General features: G+C 38.2%; 1 protein-coding gene across 2 annotated transcripts in view; it reads left to right on the plus strand.

Moving 5' to 3' along the window:
- NCAM2 (neural cell adhesion molecule 2) overlaps window positions 1-17247 on the plus strand; it is a gene marked incomplete at both ends in the record, with an annotated part of 318048 nt that overhangs the window by 226325 nt on the left and 74476 nt on the right. For both annotated transcript variants that reach the window (XM_082492362.1, XM_082492363.1), the window contains 2 exons: window positions 1983-2170; window positions 3739-3835. In XM_082492362.1, coding sequence (XP_082348488.1) covers window positions 1983-2170; window positions 3739-3835 — 285 coding nt within the window. The remainder of the gene's footprint in view (window positions 1-1982; window positions 2171-3738; window positions 3836-17247) is intronic.

A 17247-nucleotide genomic window follows, 5' to 3' on the forward strand; every position in this document is an offset into this window, starting at 1 on the left:
TTTATTTGATGGACTTTTAGTCCTATTTGTGTTTTATGATGTTAAAACTGTTAATATCTGTAGTCGTGTGTAGGTGGCAGTCCATAACTCAACTACTCTTTTAAAATATAAATATAAAGGATATAAAGGATACTATTTGCATCCAAAATCTACCTTTAGAAGAGAGAGCAGTCTGAACTGAAAGTCCCTATTCTCCTAAGTGCTTGTACCTGCAGTCTAGAATTGTACACTACTTTTTCACTTGTAAGACTTTTAAAATAGAATATGAGCTTGCCACATGTCTATTTAAATCAACAGAGAGCATCAAACCACGTGGTATTACCTGGGAAGGAAAGTCAGGTGCAGACAGAATAGCTGTCTATCTTCCACATTCATGCCGGTGTTCATTAATGGAGTGAACTTATTCTGAGAAATTGTGCATTGGAATGCAGTGCTTATCTAAAATTTGTTGTGAAATAACCACATTTTGTGCCTCGTGAACACTCTGATGAGATTCCTCATCCACATGTTGAACGCATTAGGTGCAAAAACTGTCAGCTAAGGAGAAGTCAGTGTAGTTTTTCTTCAAGCGGCTCCCACCACTAAATTCATTTCCAGAGGAAAAGCTGGGGCTCGGACTTGGTATTCTGAGATTCCTGACCATACTTAACCATATAACGGGCATATACACTTTGCTTTTTTCTTCATAGAGCTCCACTAGTGTGAGGTATCGCATCCTGAAGACTCTTTGATAGTCCGTTTTTGCATTAAAATGTTTAGATGATGAAATAGAAATTTTTTTAAGGTCTATGAACATAAAGTAGCACTAGAATTACTTACCAAAACATCTGGAAAAGAAAGATGAGCTCTTATATCTGGTAAATAATTCATAGGAAGGCATATTTTACTTATTTGGATGAAACCACTTGCTTTCCTACAAAAATAAGGACTGAATAGTTATTAAAAAAATGCTGCTGGCATTGAGCAACGTAGCAGCCTCGGTCTGTACTTTAAAACTTCTACTGATAACAGTTCTTTTTGGTCAAAGCCTGTATGCATGCATGCATGCAGCAGCATAATGTCACCAAAAGGTTATGCTTTTTGACAAAGGGAAACACAGAAAAAATTGAAAACATGCACTTCAGAAACAAGGAAGTAGTCTTAAACCGCTCCTGAAACTAAATTTTCGTACTTAGTTAAATGTGCTCAGTTCTGGTCTCTGATAGACCAATTAGCAATTTTCTAGCCTAAAGTTAAATTATTTGTGAGAAGACTAGAAAAGAATTTCCAGAGAAACATCGAGAAAAATTTAGGAGCTATTTATCAAAGTAAAAATATATACATGTATATTTTAAATATTAAAAAGAGGTACTGTGACAGCAGGGATAATTGATAATTCTCTTTTGGAATGAAAGCTAGAGTACATTGCAACATTTTAGGTATTCTTTTATCATTTCTTTCTTCTAGGTTTATTCACACAACTAAGCGTCTGTCTTTAGAAAGATTTCATAAAGTGTAAGACAGTCCCAGTGAGACATGGATTAAGGTCTTACACAAAAATTTGCAGACTGAATGTAATTTCTCTATAGCAAAAGAAGACACTATAAAATCATCAAATGAACAGATTGTATAAATAAGTTTTGTAGGTCACCTCCCTTTGTCATACAAGGGTCTGGCTGAAGAGTTTGTCATCCTCAGGAGGAAACGTTCTTTGTCATTTCTGAGAAAATATCTTTCAAGGACCTGATGATGCCTAATGCTAAATGCAATTAGCAGGTATTCTCTTCCTGAGAATTTCAGCTGAAACGGTTTCAGGAGAGGAGAAAGCTACCAAAATAAAGGCTCAAGAAACTCAAGGTTGAATACTGATGTTTTCATGGTCTGTAACAAATTGATACAGCAATCAATTGAAATTCCTGTGTGAGCATGAATGCTTGGATAGGGGTATGCAGCTTGTTTTACTAAAACAGTTAATGTATTTGTGTATTACTTCCTTTTTCCAGATGCTCCAACATTTGTGTCAAATCAGACCATATATTACTCTTGGGAAGGTAATCCCATCAATATAAGCTGTGAAGTGCTAGCAAATCCACCTGCCTCAGTTCAATGGAGAAGAGGAAAATTAGTGTTACCGGTAAAAAATACGACACATCTGAAGACTTACAGTACAGGAAGAAAGCTGATTCTAGAGGTAAGCCTTAAAATGGAAATCAACGTGGTGATATTAATTAATTTATTCCTCAGTTTGGCACCATTGCAAGTACTATAGAGTACATTTAAGGATAAGATTTACAATTTAATAAGCAAAGCTCTTTTTAAAAAGAACAGAGACAACTCTTTATGAATTTATTTATCTCCACATTTCTGGTAAGCAGTTAAAAAAATAAACCTAATTTTCATGGCTCGGGCTCAGTAGAAAACTGTGAACACTGCAGTGGAAAAAAATGCAACTTGTGTTTCTTGCAAGCAAATAAATACATGAATAAATATAAAACTAACCCATCGGGTTAATAGTAAAAATTAAAGTGACTACCTGGTAGATACTTGGTATATACAAAAAGATTTCTGTGGCTTCAATCAAGAACAAAGTGCAGGAGTAAAGCGATGATAAACTGCAATTGGCTTTGAAAACAACTGTTTCCTCACAGAGGCATTGGAGAAATAAGAACTAAGCTCCCTTCTGTTACCTAAAAGGTACATGTAAGAGAAAAACCCGAGAAAGGTAGAAGACAAAGAATGCACCGTAATTATCCATTTACTTTATTAACTTGACTAAACAGTGAACTACACAGTAATACGGTATAGCAAATCTTGGTCATTAATTAATCATTTCACAAAAAAGTGTAACCGGTGACTCCAGCCCTGGTGTCACCTGCTACAAGGACAACAGACTGTCTTCCTCCACAGGTGTGGAAGAAGTTCATTTTCTCCATTTCTATCTGGTATCAGGCTTATGTCTGAACAAAAGCTTCTCAGTTGCCATAGGAAAAAAGGTTGAGAAGCTCTAGGGCTAACCAGAGTGGGGGACCTACTTCAGATCCCAAGCAAGAGGTGTACAGTGCACTGAAAAAAAAATACATTTTTTTTCCTAATGTCCAAACAAGTAACCTCATTTCTTGTAGTAGAGGATATGTATTTAAAGAGAGACAGTCTTACTGTTGTTTGAACGTTATCTTTAGGGTTTGGGGTTTTTTTTTGTTTGTTTGTTTGTTTTTTATTTTAAATAAAGCTTAACAACACAAAACACACTCTACAGTCTGTGGTTCTCCAAGTGCTGACATGGGAGACCTGAGTTTACAGTTGAGCCACATCCCTTACATCTTCTTTCGCCCCCCAAATGTCTGGTGTATAGTGAATACTACAAATGATAAAAAATATTATCCTTGCATCATTTATAGGAATCAGCAATTTTCAGACCTTTCATTGCTTATTTCAGTCAAAATATCAGTTTTTGCAAATAGCAGCTGGGGAAAAAAAAGTGTAGTTTTTTAGATTTTCTTTCTTGTTTAAAAGTGGAATTGTAAACGTGAACAATGTCACCATTTTCCATTGTTTGATTTCCTCATTTGAATTTGAGAAGGTGGCGTCTAACATAAGAAAGTGCGTATTTAGCTCTGTATTTGGAGAATATACTAGATAGGCTGAAGTAAGAATGCATCTGCATCTTGGTTAAGGATAACATATTTACTTTTTTATTTTTTTAAAGAACTTTGATATTTGATTAGAAAGTAATGTTTACAAACTTAATTCATTTTAAAGATTGCTCCCACATCTGACAGTGATTTTGGACGGTATAATTGTACAGCCACAAACAGAATAGGAACAAGATATCAGGAGTATACACTTGGTCAAGCTGGTAAGTTAAAAAGTTGTTTCCTTTTCTTCAAATATTTTTTTCTATTTTAACCAAAATTAAGTTAAGACACACTTTTCTCTGTTTATTTTATTCCAATGGAATGTTAGCAGTTAATTTTAGTTACCTAAAGGTTGAGTTGCAATATCACGTAAAATAAACTAGTTCCCTTGAAATATTAATTTTCTTTGGATTTGAATTTAATGCCTTCTGAAATTTGAAAAAAATTGAGTTTAACTTTTTTTCCTTTGACCTTACCACAGCCTACATTTACAACAGTGTATTTTCATCACTTCAGTGGAGAGACATATGGTTTGCAGGCAGTAAAAATAAGAAAGAATTAGGAAAATATTTTTTCCTTTTTCTCTCTGGTATTTTCTTGATAAACCAAGAATGACAAAAGACTGAAGAACTTCAGCAAAGAATTACTATCTTTATTTGCACTTTTATTTATTTAAAAGCAGAATTTGACCTAGAGTGCCTGATGCAATTCATTTAAGCTGTGAGGTGTTCTACAACCAATTGTTACAGAATTTCTGAATATTTTTAGGTCCCTCTATTGTTGATTGGAAAATATAAAAATATGACTGTATATTTGTTCTTTGGCAGAAATACTTAGAGAGTAAATGAGAGTTTCTTAGCATTTCTTTCAATTATATTTTCTTGTGGAATGGACTAATGATTGTTCAGCAAGCTTTGAGGTTTCCCAACATTTGGATCTACATACTTAGATGAAGCAAATTGTTCCAGCTTTAATGACATCTGTGGAGTTATAATGCAGTTCACAGTAACAAAGGTACAGCCATACTGAAAGCTATACACCCCTTGTGATGGATTGTTATGGACCATTTTCATCACGTAACTTTCAGGTCATACCATACCGCCATACTGGCTGATACATATTTAAGGTAGAAATCAGGTCTTGTATAATATTTTTTTTTTAAGTAGGACTTGTATATTTTTTATGATCTTGAAAGTTTCAGCTGTAACTTTTGGTTACTTTTTTTTTTTTTTAAATAAGAAAATAAATTCTTTGGAGCCCTACTGGGAGGACCTTTGGAGGTGCCTTGCTGAAACGAGCACATTCACTTATAGGGATTCACTTTTACCTGGCCTGGTGTTTTAATTTTTATAGCTTTGCTCAATAGGGTAATTATTTTCTTTTGGTGTCTCAGTACTTATAAAAAAAATGTGTTTATTAAGAAATTTCTTAGAAGTTGTACACAGCCTTGAAAGTTTTTCCCCATTACTCTAAATGATGGACTACTAGCATGTACCTTTACCATGAATACTGTATAAACTGTGGTCAAAAGAGATGAGCTTCCTCAAATAGAAAAATGTGGGGGTTTATTGAGAAAACATCAGATTTCTATGTGACACAATTATATATTATACAGAAGGTCCGTTCTCCTTCATTTTACAACTTTTTGGGGGTATTGGCTGTGTTGCAAATCTGATCTTCCTTTGATAGCTTCATGCAACTAATGATAAATAAATCACCTCTTCCTTTTGCATGTAATCATCCTTAGTCCCAGCTAAGTCCTAATTTCAAATAATACATACATAATACTCTCCCCAATGTAAGGATTCACACAATCTAATTTGTACCTAAAATATTTTTTTTTTCTTTGAAAAGAAATTCCAGAATAGAATAGTTTGTAGAGTCTTCAGTCATGTTCATGATCATCTACCTGGTTGATCCCATTTATTTCAATGGAATTTCTTGAACAATTGAGTTTCTGTAATAGGGCTAAAATTATGACTGTAGCAGCTCATCAGTACCACATGTGTCATTAAATATGAAAAATGAATACTCCCTGTGATGTTCAAAATTGAGGTAGTAATAGAAAAGCTCTAATGAAAAACGCAATTAATTTCTATACCAACTGTTCTGTCTCTAATCTCAAAACTTGTAGGAAGTTAGCACTGATTTGAATAGGTAAACAATGTCTATTATGGGTATATTACTTTTGTCATTTAATTTGGGAAGTGGATTTAGCCCTCTAAAAATCTCAGGCCTTGATTTTCTAAACATTCATGACTGGCATAGGATTTGCAGAGTTACATTAAATTCGTCAAACAAAAGGACTGCCTTTAACCCTCTGATTTAAGTCAGTTATATCTATTTCTTTTCAGTGGCACGCTTTGTCTTTGGGGCAACACGTGCATCTGTTGATTCAGCAGCAGCACTGATTTTACCTGTTCTGCAGGGCTGGGTGCTACACTTGCCTCTGGAGTATCATCTCTATGATTTGTTACATGTGAGGCTCCACTGGAAGGGAAAAGCAGTAGAAGCACAATGTGAAAGCTGCTAGGATAATTTCTCAGTTCCTCTCAAAAACAGCAGACTTGGCACTAGAAGTCTGTCTTAAATCCATGAACATAAATGTTAGGAAAAAGAAGGAAAAATCCCACTTTCACCCCTCTGGTGTATTACCTCTCACGACAGAAAAAAAAAAAAAAAAGAAAATAAAACAATTATGCCAATGAAAACAGAAGAACTCAGGTTGTGGTTACTGCTGTGCACTGTTGTGTTTTTTTAGTTTTGTTTGTTTTGTTTTGTTTTGTTTGTTTTTTTTCATAAAGATGTACATACATGTAAGAGCATCTTAGCAGGTATTCTATATCTGCTGATTTTTCTCTTAGATTTGCAAACCAGTATTCCATCACAATCCGCAATGCTGCAATACGAAGTAATTCTCATTATTAATTGAAAAAGAACATGATACTTTGACTATGCATTGTGTTTCAGCATCCCTGGAAATGCAAGTGAGAGCAAATAACTCCATACAAGCTATAATCCTGTTTTGGTGTTTTAATATAACTGTATCAGAGATGTTACTGATGCCAGTTTGTCAAACAGGTTACTATTCTCTACTTTTACAACAGTTAGCTTAACATTTTTCAGTCAATTCTCCAGAAAACTTGATGAAAACTTAAAAAGAATGTATTGCAGCTATAAAAAGGTAAATCAGGGTATATTTAGTGACTAAGTAATGAATAAAGGATTGTGGGATGTTATTATGTAAAGCATGAACTATATGTTGACATTCTATATAATGATATAGAATGTATAAAATAGAAAACCTCAAATTTTGTAGTAATAATAATGACCAGGTATCCTTAACATAAGTCATTTGTAGTGTAGTATTTATATGGGGCTGGAAACACTGGGTTTGGGGGTGTCAGCTCCATCGTTCTAGGCATTTCTTACAGATTTCTTACAGTAATGTAATGCATAATATTCAGTATCCTGAAAATTTTATATTTTTAGTATCTGCTTCTAAATAGACTTTTTTTGGGGGGAAAAAAACAGCAAATAAAAATGTAGTTCACTGGTACAAGTTTTGCACTTAAACCAGCATCAGCTGGAAATGAAAAACAAGCAGGGAGATGGAAAATAAAACCATCATAATAATTACAGGTATAAAATGTCAAATGCAGGTTTCTTCCTAGTTTTACTACATCTGTTGCTTTGCTTTGGTAGATTAAGAAGCCCTAATGATTGATATTTTGCATGTTAAAGCCTATAAAATTTTTCATGCATTTCAATACAGCCTGGATTTCCTTCTGGCTTTGATTGGAAATATTAATGCTGGGGCGTAGCATAGTTTCACAATGGCTCTGTCAAGGAAGAATAAATACTATTTCTAGCTGGGAGACAGTATTAAGCAAAGTGTGCTGTTAGGGTAAATTTTACAAATAATGATCATTTTACTGAATAGTTTTCTCTTAAAATTCTGCAGGAATGACTTGTTGCTTCATGTTTTGTTCCAATTTTCTGCTTTGCTGGTTTTCAGCAGAATCAAACTAGCAAACTAGCCTTTTTTTTTTTTTTTTAATTTACTGCTAGTTAAAAAGTGATCATACTGTCACAATGCCATTATCATTATTTCTGTTGCCCTCCTTAAGAAATTAGGCTTATAGATAATAGAAGAAGGTTTCTTTCAGAATTTACATACAATTTGCAACCATGCCATTTTGTATGACAGGAAAACTATACCTGTTCACTCAAGTTACACTACAGAGCTCCTGAATTCCAGACACTTTAATTTAAACCTTTCAAAACAATTGGAGAACTGCAGCCTACTTAAGATTTCACACTGGAAGCTGCTGGCCATTACTGGTAAATGCTGAGAAACTTCAGCACTTTTTGAAATCTTAATCAGATGTGCTCACCACCTGACTTGCGGTGATCAACTCTTAAAAATACCACATGGTTGACCTCCTTCTTTTTCTTTACTTAAGCATTTAAATTGCTGCGTAAGTAGCATGTAGAATGTGAAAAGAACAACAGTCTTTTTCATTTCTTGCCACTGCAAATTAATTACTTCATGTCACAACTACAACTTTTATTTTAGAAGTCTGCTTATACTCTGGTTTTTTTCTATGACAGGCTTAGGCTTTGGCAAGCCAGGTGAGCTTGGCAGATTGTCCCAATGGCTTTCAGAGCCTGAGGTGAGCACAGGTATTCCTAGATTTGCCCAGATCTAGTTCAGTCATAGCTTATGTGAAATATCAGTATGCAGGGAGATGGTATTAACTGGCAAAGCATTCCTGCTTTTTGCAGAGACCTCCGTATCATTATTTCAAATCAATTTGTATAGATAAATGGAAAATTGTATGGCCATCATTTATTATCTTAAAATGGTAAATGTTAAGGTTGTGACACAGAAAGCTAAGCTGGATTTTTCAAGTAATTTTTTTCTTTAAATATTAATGTGCATTTTTCACATAGCAGGGTACAACTGGACTGTATCCAGAACCCCTAAAAAGTAAACCAGGATTCACCTTTAAGGCTCTCACGACCTTACTCGTCCTAGGCTTCCCTTTCCCCTTCTTTCTTCTATTCTGGGGCGGCAAAGGGGTTAAAAGTTCAGATAAGTAGCCTGATTCACCCTTTTGCCTCAGTCTTTCTTTCAGTCTTGGTACCTAGAAGGATACTTTCCTTGGTGATGAAAGTTGAGATTCTGATCTCACCACATCGTGCCTGGAACTGCAGCTCAGCCAAGAGACTTACAGTGACTAAGCATTAACAAGATCGACTGCCGGCAGAAACCATACTAATATATGTTAATATAGTTTACAAATTAGCTACATTATACAACTCAGATGACGAATTTCAAACTTGTCTTGCCAAATCACGCTTATTACATGTTTTGCACAGTATACTATAAAACATCAAGAATTTTACGGCATTTAGAGGTGGTGACATACAAGAATACTTAAAGAAATGAGACATGCTATATCTGTTTCCTTTTGACAGCAATATTGCAGGGAATTTAAAAGCAGAGTTAAAATACATTCTATGATGTCATGAGATATTGAGAATTCCCATGCCACTTTATTTAAATAAATGTATTTTAAGCATCCTGTATAGACAGAAAGTCAGTGAAGATGGGGAATAATGACATCAAGAGCAAATGAAGACATGGGAAAGACAATAATTAAGCTTCACAGAAATTACATCCTGTAACTTGTTTCACGGAATCAAGTCATGCTCAAAATATGATAACGTTGTTCGATAACTGACAAAGGACTACAACATCAAATTTAACAGTTTACTAATCTGGATTTTTGAGGCTGACACTTTTGTGCTGGTTAAAGGATAGTGTTCCTTTTTTTCTCCAAATATTTGTATTTTCACACAGACAAAATTAAATCAAAGTAGGACTTAATTTTCACTGAAAAATAATGTAATAAAAAAGATAATCATGTTTTGTTCCAAGACAGTGTTATGGAATCTTACTGATTTTTCTTTCAGGATTTTTGCATTGCTTTCTCTGCATAACTTTTCCCTTGCTGCTGCCAAAATCCCATTTACCACCACAAAAATATGGGCAGATCTAAAATGTAGTCTCTGTCCTAAAAACTTTCCATTCACATCTTTAGCAGCATCAGCTAAAGGATTTTTACTAAAAAACCCAAACAGTGACATATTTTCACTAAGCGTACGTGGGTAGCTATCAACACAACAACAGTGTTTTGCTCTGTGTGCATGTATCTTATTTTCATTTATTATTTATGTATTTATTCGCTAGCTGTGGTCCCATTTCCTAATTCGCTCCTTATTTTTCCAGAACTCCCAGTGATTACAGAATCACAGAATTTTCAGAGTTGGAAGGGACCTCTAGAGATCATCTAGTCCAACTCCCCTGCTAAAGCAGGATTGCCCAGAGCACATTACTCAGGACTTTTCTTGGTAAAAGAAATCTGTTGCAGTTTTGCCCAAGCAAGGACAGCAAGGCAAGACTGAGCTTCAACTGTCCATATAATATTGAAGTTATTCTTCATTCTAAGGATGTACAACCATGAACTATTTCATGGAGGTCTGTGACTCCAAAGGTCTACTCCACAGCCCCATCTCTTTCCCTACTGCGGTCCTGATACTACTTAACGTTCAACATTTAGACATAGTTAGTTTCAGTCAATATATATATGCCAGATATACAGAGACAGGAAAAGCTGCAGAACTGCACTAGGAACATATTGACAGGAGACAAGAGCTAACTGGAAGATAAATCCCTGACTTCACTACCTACTGTCACCATCACTTTGTTTTCTCCATTTACACCACTACTGCTAAACTCTCAGAAGGAAATTTCCTTCTATAAAACTACCCAAAAAACAGCTTGAAAGAAAATCGTCTGTGATAAATGGTGGTCATTTATTGAACAGGTTGGGTAAAACATAATACACTTGAAAGAGTGATTACATATCAGTGGAGATAAATAAGTACTCATAATTCTGTGTGTACTTCTCTATCAGCTGCAATAATGTTTTTGGAACAAAACCAATTCTACTTCATTTAGACCAATGTATCACAAAGTTCATTTGTGCTAACCAGCTTTATGTGCTGAGTACAGAATACATCAAGGGCAATTATACTCTTAATATTTGGGATTTTTTTAAATTTTATTTTTAAGGAATTCTTTTAATATTTGTGAATACAGTCGCATACTGAAACAAAGGAATAGACACTGTGGAAAGAAGATGAAGTTGACTTAATATCTGACACTTGGGTTTTTTTAATGATTTATTTTAATTCAAAGGCTGAACTTTTGGTAAATTATCCCTTGTTTTGACTGCAGTATAACAAAAATAGAGATAGCAGTGGTAGTCTGAGAAAAAGATAGACTGGTGGAACCATCCCCTGACCTCCCTGAGACAGAAACAGGAACAGCCACCAGAAAAACCCCAAGATCAAGGGAATCCCATAGCCTCCCCCCACCAAGCAGAAGGCAGTAGCTTAAAGGAAAGGAGTGAATGGAGGCAAGTCCACACTTGGAGTGGCAGGCGAACCCCCTCCTTACCTACCTTGCCTTCTCAGGTGACTCTGTACAACAGGTATGAGGCTCTGGATGCAAAAGTCTGTCAACGGATGATGTGGATGATGGTCCATCTACACCAGAGGTGTTGCCAAGGTATCATGACCACCTCCACGCGGAAGAAAAGACGGGTTATAATTGTAAGTGATTCCCTTCTGAGGGGAACAGAGGGTCCAATATGCCGGACAGACCCTTCTCTTGGGGAATCTGCTGCCTCCCTGGGGCCTGGATTAAGGAAACTCCCTAGCCTGGTACGGCCCTTGGACTATTACCCATTATTGCTCTTGCATGTCGGTGGTGATGAAGCAGCAACGCATAGTCCAAGGGCAATCAAAAGAGACTTCAGGGCCTTGGGACCATTATAAGGAAGTTTGTAGCACTGGTAATTTTTGCTCTATCCTTCCAGTTGCGGGCAGCAACATTGGAAGAAACAGACAGACCCAGTCTATTAATAAGTGTCTCCGTGGCTGGTGTCACCACCACAATTTTGGGTTTTTCAATAATGAGACAGTCTACACAGCACCAGGCCTGCTGGCATCAGATGAGATTCGCCTTTCTCAAAAGAGAAGGAGGATCTTTGCTCATGAGCTAGCGGGCCTGATTGACAGAGCTTTCAACTAGACTTGAAGGGGGAGGGGGACAATATCAGGCTTGCCTGCGGCAAACTGTGGGACAACATGCCAAGTTTAGGGGGACAGGATGCTAGTGAGGACGTTTTCCATAGAGCACAAGAGCTATCTATCCCCAGGTGTAAGAAATTGGGAAGGCACAGCAAGAGACCAGCATGGCTGAGTTGAGACCTGCTGGTCAAACTGAAGTGCAAGAAAGAGATGCACAGGCAGTGGAACCAGGGACAGGTATCCTGGGAAGAATACAGGGATGCTGCCCGGTTGTGTAGGGATGGGGTCAGGAAGGTCACGATGCAGCTGGAGCTAAACTTGGCAAGGGACTCAAAGAATAATAAGGACTTCTACAGGTATGTCAGCCAGAAGAGGAAGGTCAAAGAAAGCATATTCCCCTTGATGATCAAGACTGAAAAACTGGTAACAATGGACGAGGAGAAGGCTGAGGTAGTTGAGTACCTTTTTGCCTCAGTCTTCACTGGCAACCTATCTCCCCACACTTCTTGAGTGGATGGACCACAAAGCGGGGAGAAAAGTCCCTCCCCCTGTAAAAGAAGATCAGGTTCGTGACCACCTGAGGAACCTGAACATACAGAACTGTGGTCTGTGAGACCTGATGAGATGCATCACAGAATCCTAAAGGAAATGATTGATGCAGTTGCCAAGCCACTCTTCACGATATTTGAAAAGTCATGGCAGCCAGGTGAAGTCCCTGGTGACTGGAAAAAGGGAAACATTGCACCCATTTTTAAAAAGGAAAGGAGGACCCCGGGAACTACTGCCCTGTCAGCCTCATCTCTGTGCCTGGGAAGATCATGGAACAGATCATCCTAGAAGCTGCGCTAAGGCTCATGGAGGATAAGGAGGTGATTCAAGACATCCAGCATGGCTTCATCACGGGCAAGTCCTTCCTGACCAACCTAGTGGCCTTCTACGATGGAGTGACTACATCAGTGGACAAGGGAAGAGCTATGGATGTTGTCTATCTAGACTTCTGTAAGGCCTTTGACATGGTCCCCCACAACATCCTTCTTGCTAAATTGGATTTGATGGATGGACTGTTTGTTGGATAAGGAATTGTTTGGATGGTCACATCCAGAGAGCAGTAGTCAACAGCCCAATGTCCCAATGGAGATCAGTGATGAGTGGTATCTCTCAGGTGTCCATATTGGAACCAGTACCGTTCAGTATCTTCATCAATGACATAGTCAGTGGGATTGAGTACACCCTCAGCAAGTTTGCAGATGACACCAAATTGAGTTGTGCAGTTGGCACACCTGAGAGATGGGATGCCATTCAGAGGGACCTGGACACGCTCGAGAAGTCAGCCCATGTGAACCTCATGAGGTTCAACAAGGCAAAGTGGAAAGTCCTGCACCTGAGTTGGGGGCAACCCCCAGTATCAATACAGGTTGGGGGGTGAAGGGATTGAGAGTAGACCTGCTGAGAAGGACTTGGGTACACTGTTGGATGAAAAGCTGGACATGAGGCAGCAATGTGCGCTTGTAGCCCAGAAAGCCAACCATATCCTGGGCTGCATCAAGAGTGGCCAGCAGGCCGAGGGAGGGAATTCTCCCCCTCTACTCTGCTCTGGAGCACAGGAAAGACATGGACCTGTTGGAGTGGGTCCAGAGGAGGGCTGCAAAAAGGATCAGAAGGCTGGAACACCTCTCCTATGAAGAAAGGCTGAGAGAGTTGGGGTTATTCAGCCTGGAGAAGAGAAGGCTCCAGGGAGACTGTTTTTCAATACTTATAGGGGGGTTATAAGAAAGATGGGGACAAACGTTTTAGTGGGGCCCATTGCGATAGGACAAGGGGTAATGTTTTTAAACTAAAAGCAAATAGATTTACACTAGATATAAAGAAGAAATTTTTTATGATGAGGGTGGTGAAACACTGGAAGAGGTTGCCCAGAATGGTGGTAGGTGCCCCATCCCTGGAAACCTTCAAGGTCAGGTTGGATGGGGCTCTGAGCAACCTGAGCTAGTTGAAGATGTCCCTACTCATTGCAGAGGGGCTAGACCAGATGACCTTTAAAGGTCCCTTCCAGCCCAAACCGTTCTATGATTCTATGATAACTTCTAAGAAAGTATACCAAAATCTGTGCTAATACTAAGTGATCTTTGGATCATAAAAAAGAAATCTCCTACTTTTTCCACTGTATAGTCCTTCAACTTATATCTATAACAGTATATGAAAGAGTAATCACTGCCCATAGCTAATGTCCTCTAAGATTCCTTTGGTTGGTTGATTTTAGAAGGAAAAAGAACAAGAAGCATCCAGAGTTCTATCCTTCCAGATGCAGACTTAAGTGTACACAACTGCATATTGACCTTCACTAAACATTGAGCCCAAAGCCTTACAATTCTAACACAAAAATCATGGCAATGCTCAAAATAGTTTCAGCTGACAGGGGACAGCTCAAATGCTGGAATGTTTAACTAGATCAGGACCAGAGGGCTGTTTACCTTGCATGATCAAATTCATACTCATTAGAGAACTTCAGAATTAGATTCAGTTCATTATGCTGCTAATGATCTTCTTTAGGGAAAAAGTTATAGATTTGCGTAGTCTGAAAGAGATAGGTATTTTATTCTATCTTAATAGAATTGCTAGTATTTGCTTCTGATTTTGACTAGGAATGTGTTTCCTGTTGTATTTTTTTAAGGTGATTCACTCTTTTCTTAAGAACTGATATAGTTCAACTCTTAAACTGCAGAACAGTTACCTACAGGTGTGTGCGTTGCTTGCATTGTGGAACGCATATTTAAAATAGTAACGTGGATGTATTTCACGCTTTAATGAGTTTTAAACATAATGCATTGTGCTAATTATACAAAATATCTTACTGAGTTTTCACAGTAGCTTTATTTCATACTTATTACCAAACAGAATCATATCTTCATTTTGCAGAAATTATACTTGAATCTGCAGTAGAGAACACAAGATTCTTCCTTAAGGATGTCTTCTTCCCTATGCCATGTTTATTATAGTTAATCATATGCAGACATAAACACACAAGGAAAAGAGATCTCCTTAACATTTTGAAAGTCAAGAACAGAGTGGATAAGTAAATAACACATTTTGTTTCATACCATTGACCAAATAATTGTTTTGATCTAAACTGAAATAACAACGGATTGCTTTATAAAAAGAGCATGTAAAAACAACATAAGCATAGTCTGAGTGAAATTAAATATTCATTCATCCTTAAACAAAACATTTTGTTTCAATCTGAACTCTTTTAACTACCCATCCACAAGAAGGGCCAGAAGGAGGATCCAGGGAACTATAGGCTGGTCAGTCTGACCTCGGTGTCTAGGAAGGTCATGGAACAGATAATCTTGAGTGCCATTACATGGCACATGCAGGAGAACAGGGTGATCAGGCCCAGTCAGCATGGGTTTGTGAAAGGCAGGTCATGCCTGACAAACCTGATCTTCTATGATAAGGTGACCCACTTAGTGGATGAGGCAAAAGCTGTGGATGTTATCTACCTGGATTTTAGCAAAGCTTTTGACACCATTTCCCACAGCATTCTCCTGGAGAACCTGGCTGCTCATGGCCTGGACAGGTGTACTCTTTGCTGGGTAAAAAACTGGCTGGATGGCCGTGCCCAGAGAGTGGTGGTGAATGGAGTTAAATCCAGTTGGTGTCCAGTCACAAGTAGTGTTCCCCAGGACTAGGCACTGAGGCTGGTTCTCTTTAATATATTTATCAATGACCTGGATGAGGGGATTAATTGCACCCTCAGTAAGTTTGTAGATGACACTAAGCTAGGAGGGTGTGTTGATCTGCTTGAGGGTAGATTGGCTCTGCAGAGGGATCTGGACAGGCTGGACCGATGGCCCGAGGCCAATGGTATGAGGTTCAACAGGGCCAAGTGCCGGGTCCTGCACTTGGGTCACAACAACCCCATGCAGCGCTACAGGGTTGGGGCGGAGTGGAAAAGGACCTGGGGATATTGGTGGACAGCCAGATGAATATGAGCCAGCAGTGTGCCCAGGTGGCCAAGAAGGCCAACAACATCCTGGCCTGTATCAGGAATAGTGTGGTGAGCAGGACTAGGGAAGTGATCATTCCCCTGTACTCGGCACTGGTGAGACCCCATTGAGTATTGCGTTCAGTTTTGGGCCCCTCACTACAAGAAGGACATTGAGGTGCTGGACCAGAAAGGCTATGGAGCTGGTGAGGGGTCTGGAGGACAAGTCTTATGAGGAACAACTGAGGGATCTGGGGTTGTTTAGCCTGGAGAAGAAGAGGCTGAGGGGAGACCTTATCACTCTCTACAACTACCTGAAAGGAGGTTATAGAGAGGTGGGGGCTGACCTCTTCTCCCTGGAGACAAGTGATAGGACGAGAGGAAATGTGTTCAAGTTATGTCAGTGGAGGTTTAGATTGGATATTAGGAAAAATGTTTTCACTGAAAGGGTTATTAAACATTGGAATAGGCTGCCCAGGGAGGTGGTGGATTCACCATCCCTGGAGGTGTTTAAAAAAAGTGTAGATGTGGTACTTGGGGACATGTTTTAGAAGTGGTTTTGTTAAGTTAGGTTAATGGTTACACTTCATGATCTTCAAGGTCCCTTCCAACCTCAACAATTCTATGATTCTATGATACAGAATAGAAATAAAAGTGTTTAGGAACTAATTGTGATATTGTAGGTATCCACAGCATCTTTTAGCTTTCAATTAAATCCAAAGATCATTCCTCTTCAGTACTACAGAATTATATTCATCTTCCCAGGTGGTTGGTATTCGCATCACCCATACCGTGCCATGCTGCTTTACTTTACTGTCTATCCTGGATTGCTTTTCTGGCATTCGTTTATTATATTTTTCTCACCCCTCTCAGAACAGTCATTTGAGCTAGGGAGAGGAAGAACCTGTACACAGAATGATGCTGAAGGTACTGTCGCTAGTGGGGAAAAAAATATTGCTCTTGGTTGTAATGAGAATCTGGAGGAGAGGGGTCACAAGCTGGTTCTGCTCCTCATCCTCCTCTGATTTTGGGATCAATGCTTACTTAGCAAGTAAGTCGTATAACTGATTCTTCTTCCGTGTGATCACAGAAAAAAAATCTATCTAGATTTTTTAACATATTTTCTTTTTTTCTAAAGAAAACCAACTTTTTTGATCAATTTAGAAAAAAAATCAAAGCCCAAGTCTCTGTTCTCCTGGAAGCATAGCATACTGGTTACATTTGGTCACGTTCTGTCTAACCACAGCTCTTGAATTCCTTTCTGCAGAATAATTCAGGTTCACTGAGTAGGGTGAAAATTTCCTGCAACATCCAGTATGAATGAATGTTTCCTGGAATAAGAAAAGAGTTGAGGGTTTGAATCCCGCAAGCTGGGATTTGCATTCTGCTCAAATCTTTGACTTCATGGATTCATTTAGTTGTGTCTTCAAGTAAAAGAGAGGCAAATTGTTTCTCCATGTAAATAAATCTATGCTGCTTTTA

Source organism: Vanellus vanellus (assembly GCF_965231255.1).
Source record: "Vanellus vanellus genome assembly, chromosome: 1".
NCBI classification, from domain to species: Eukaryota; Metazoa; Chordata; class Aves; order Charadriiformes; family Charadriidae; genus Vanellus; species Vanellus vanellus.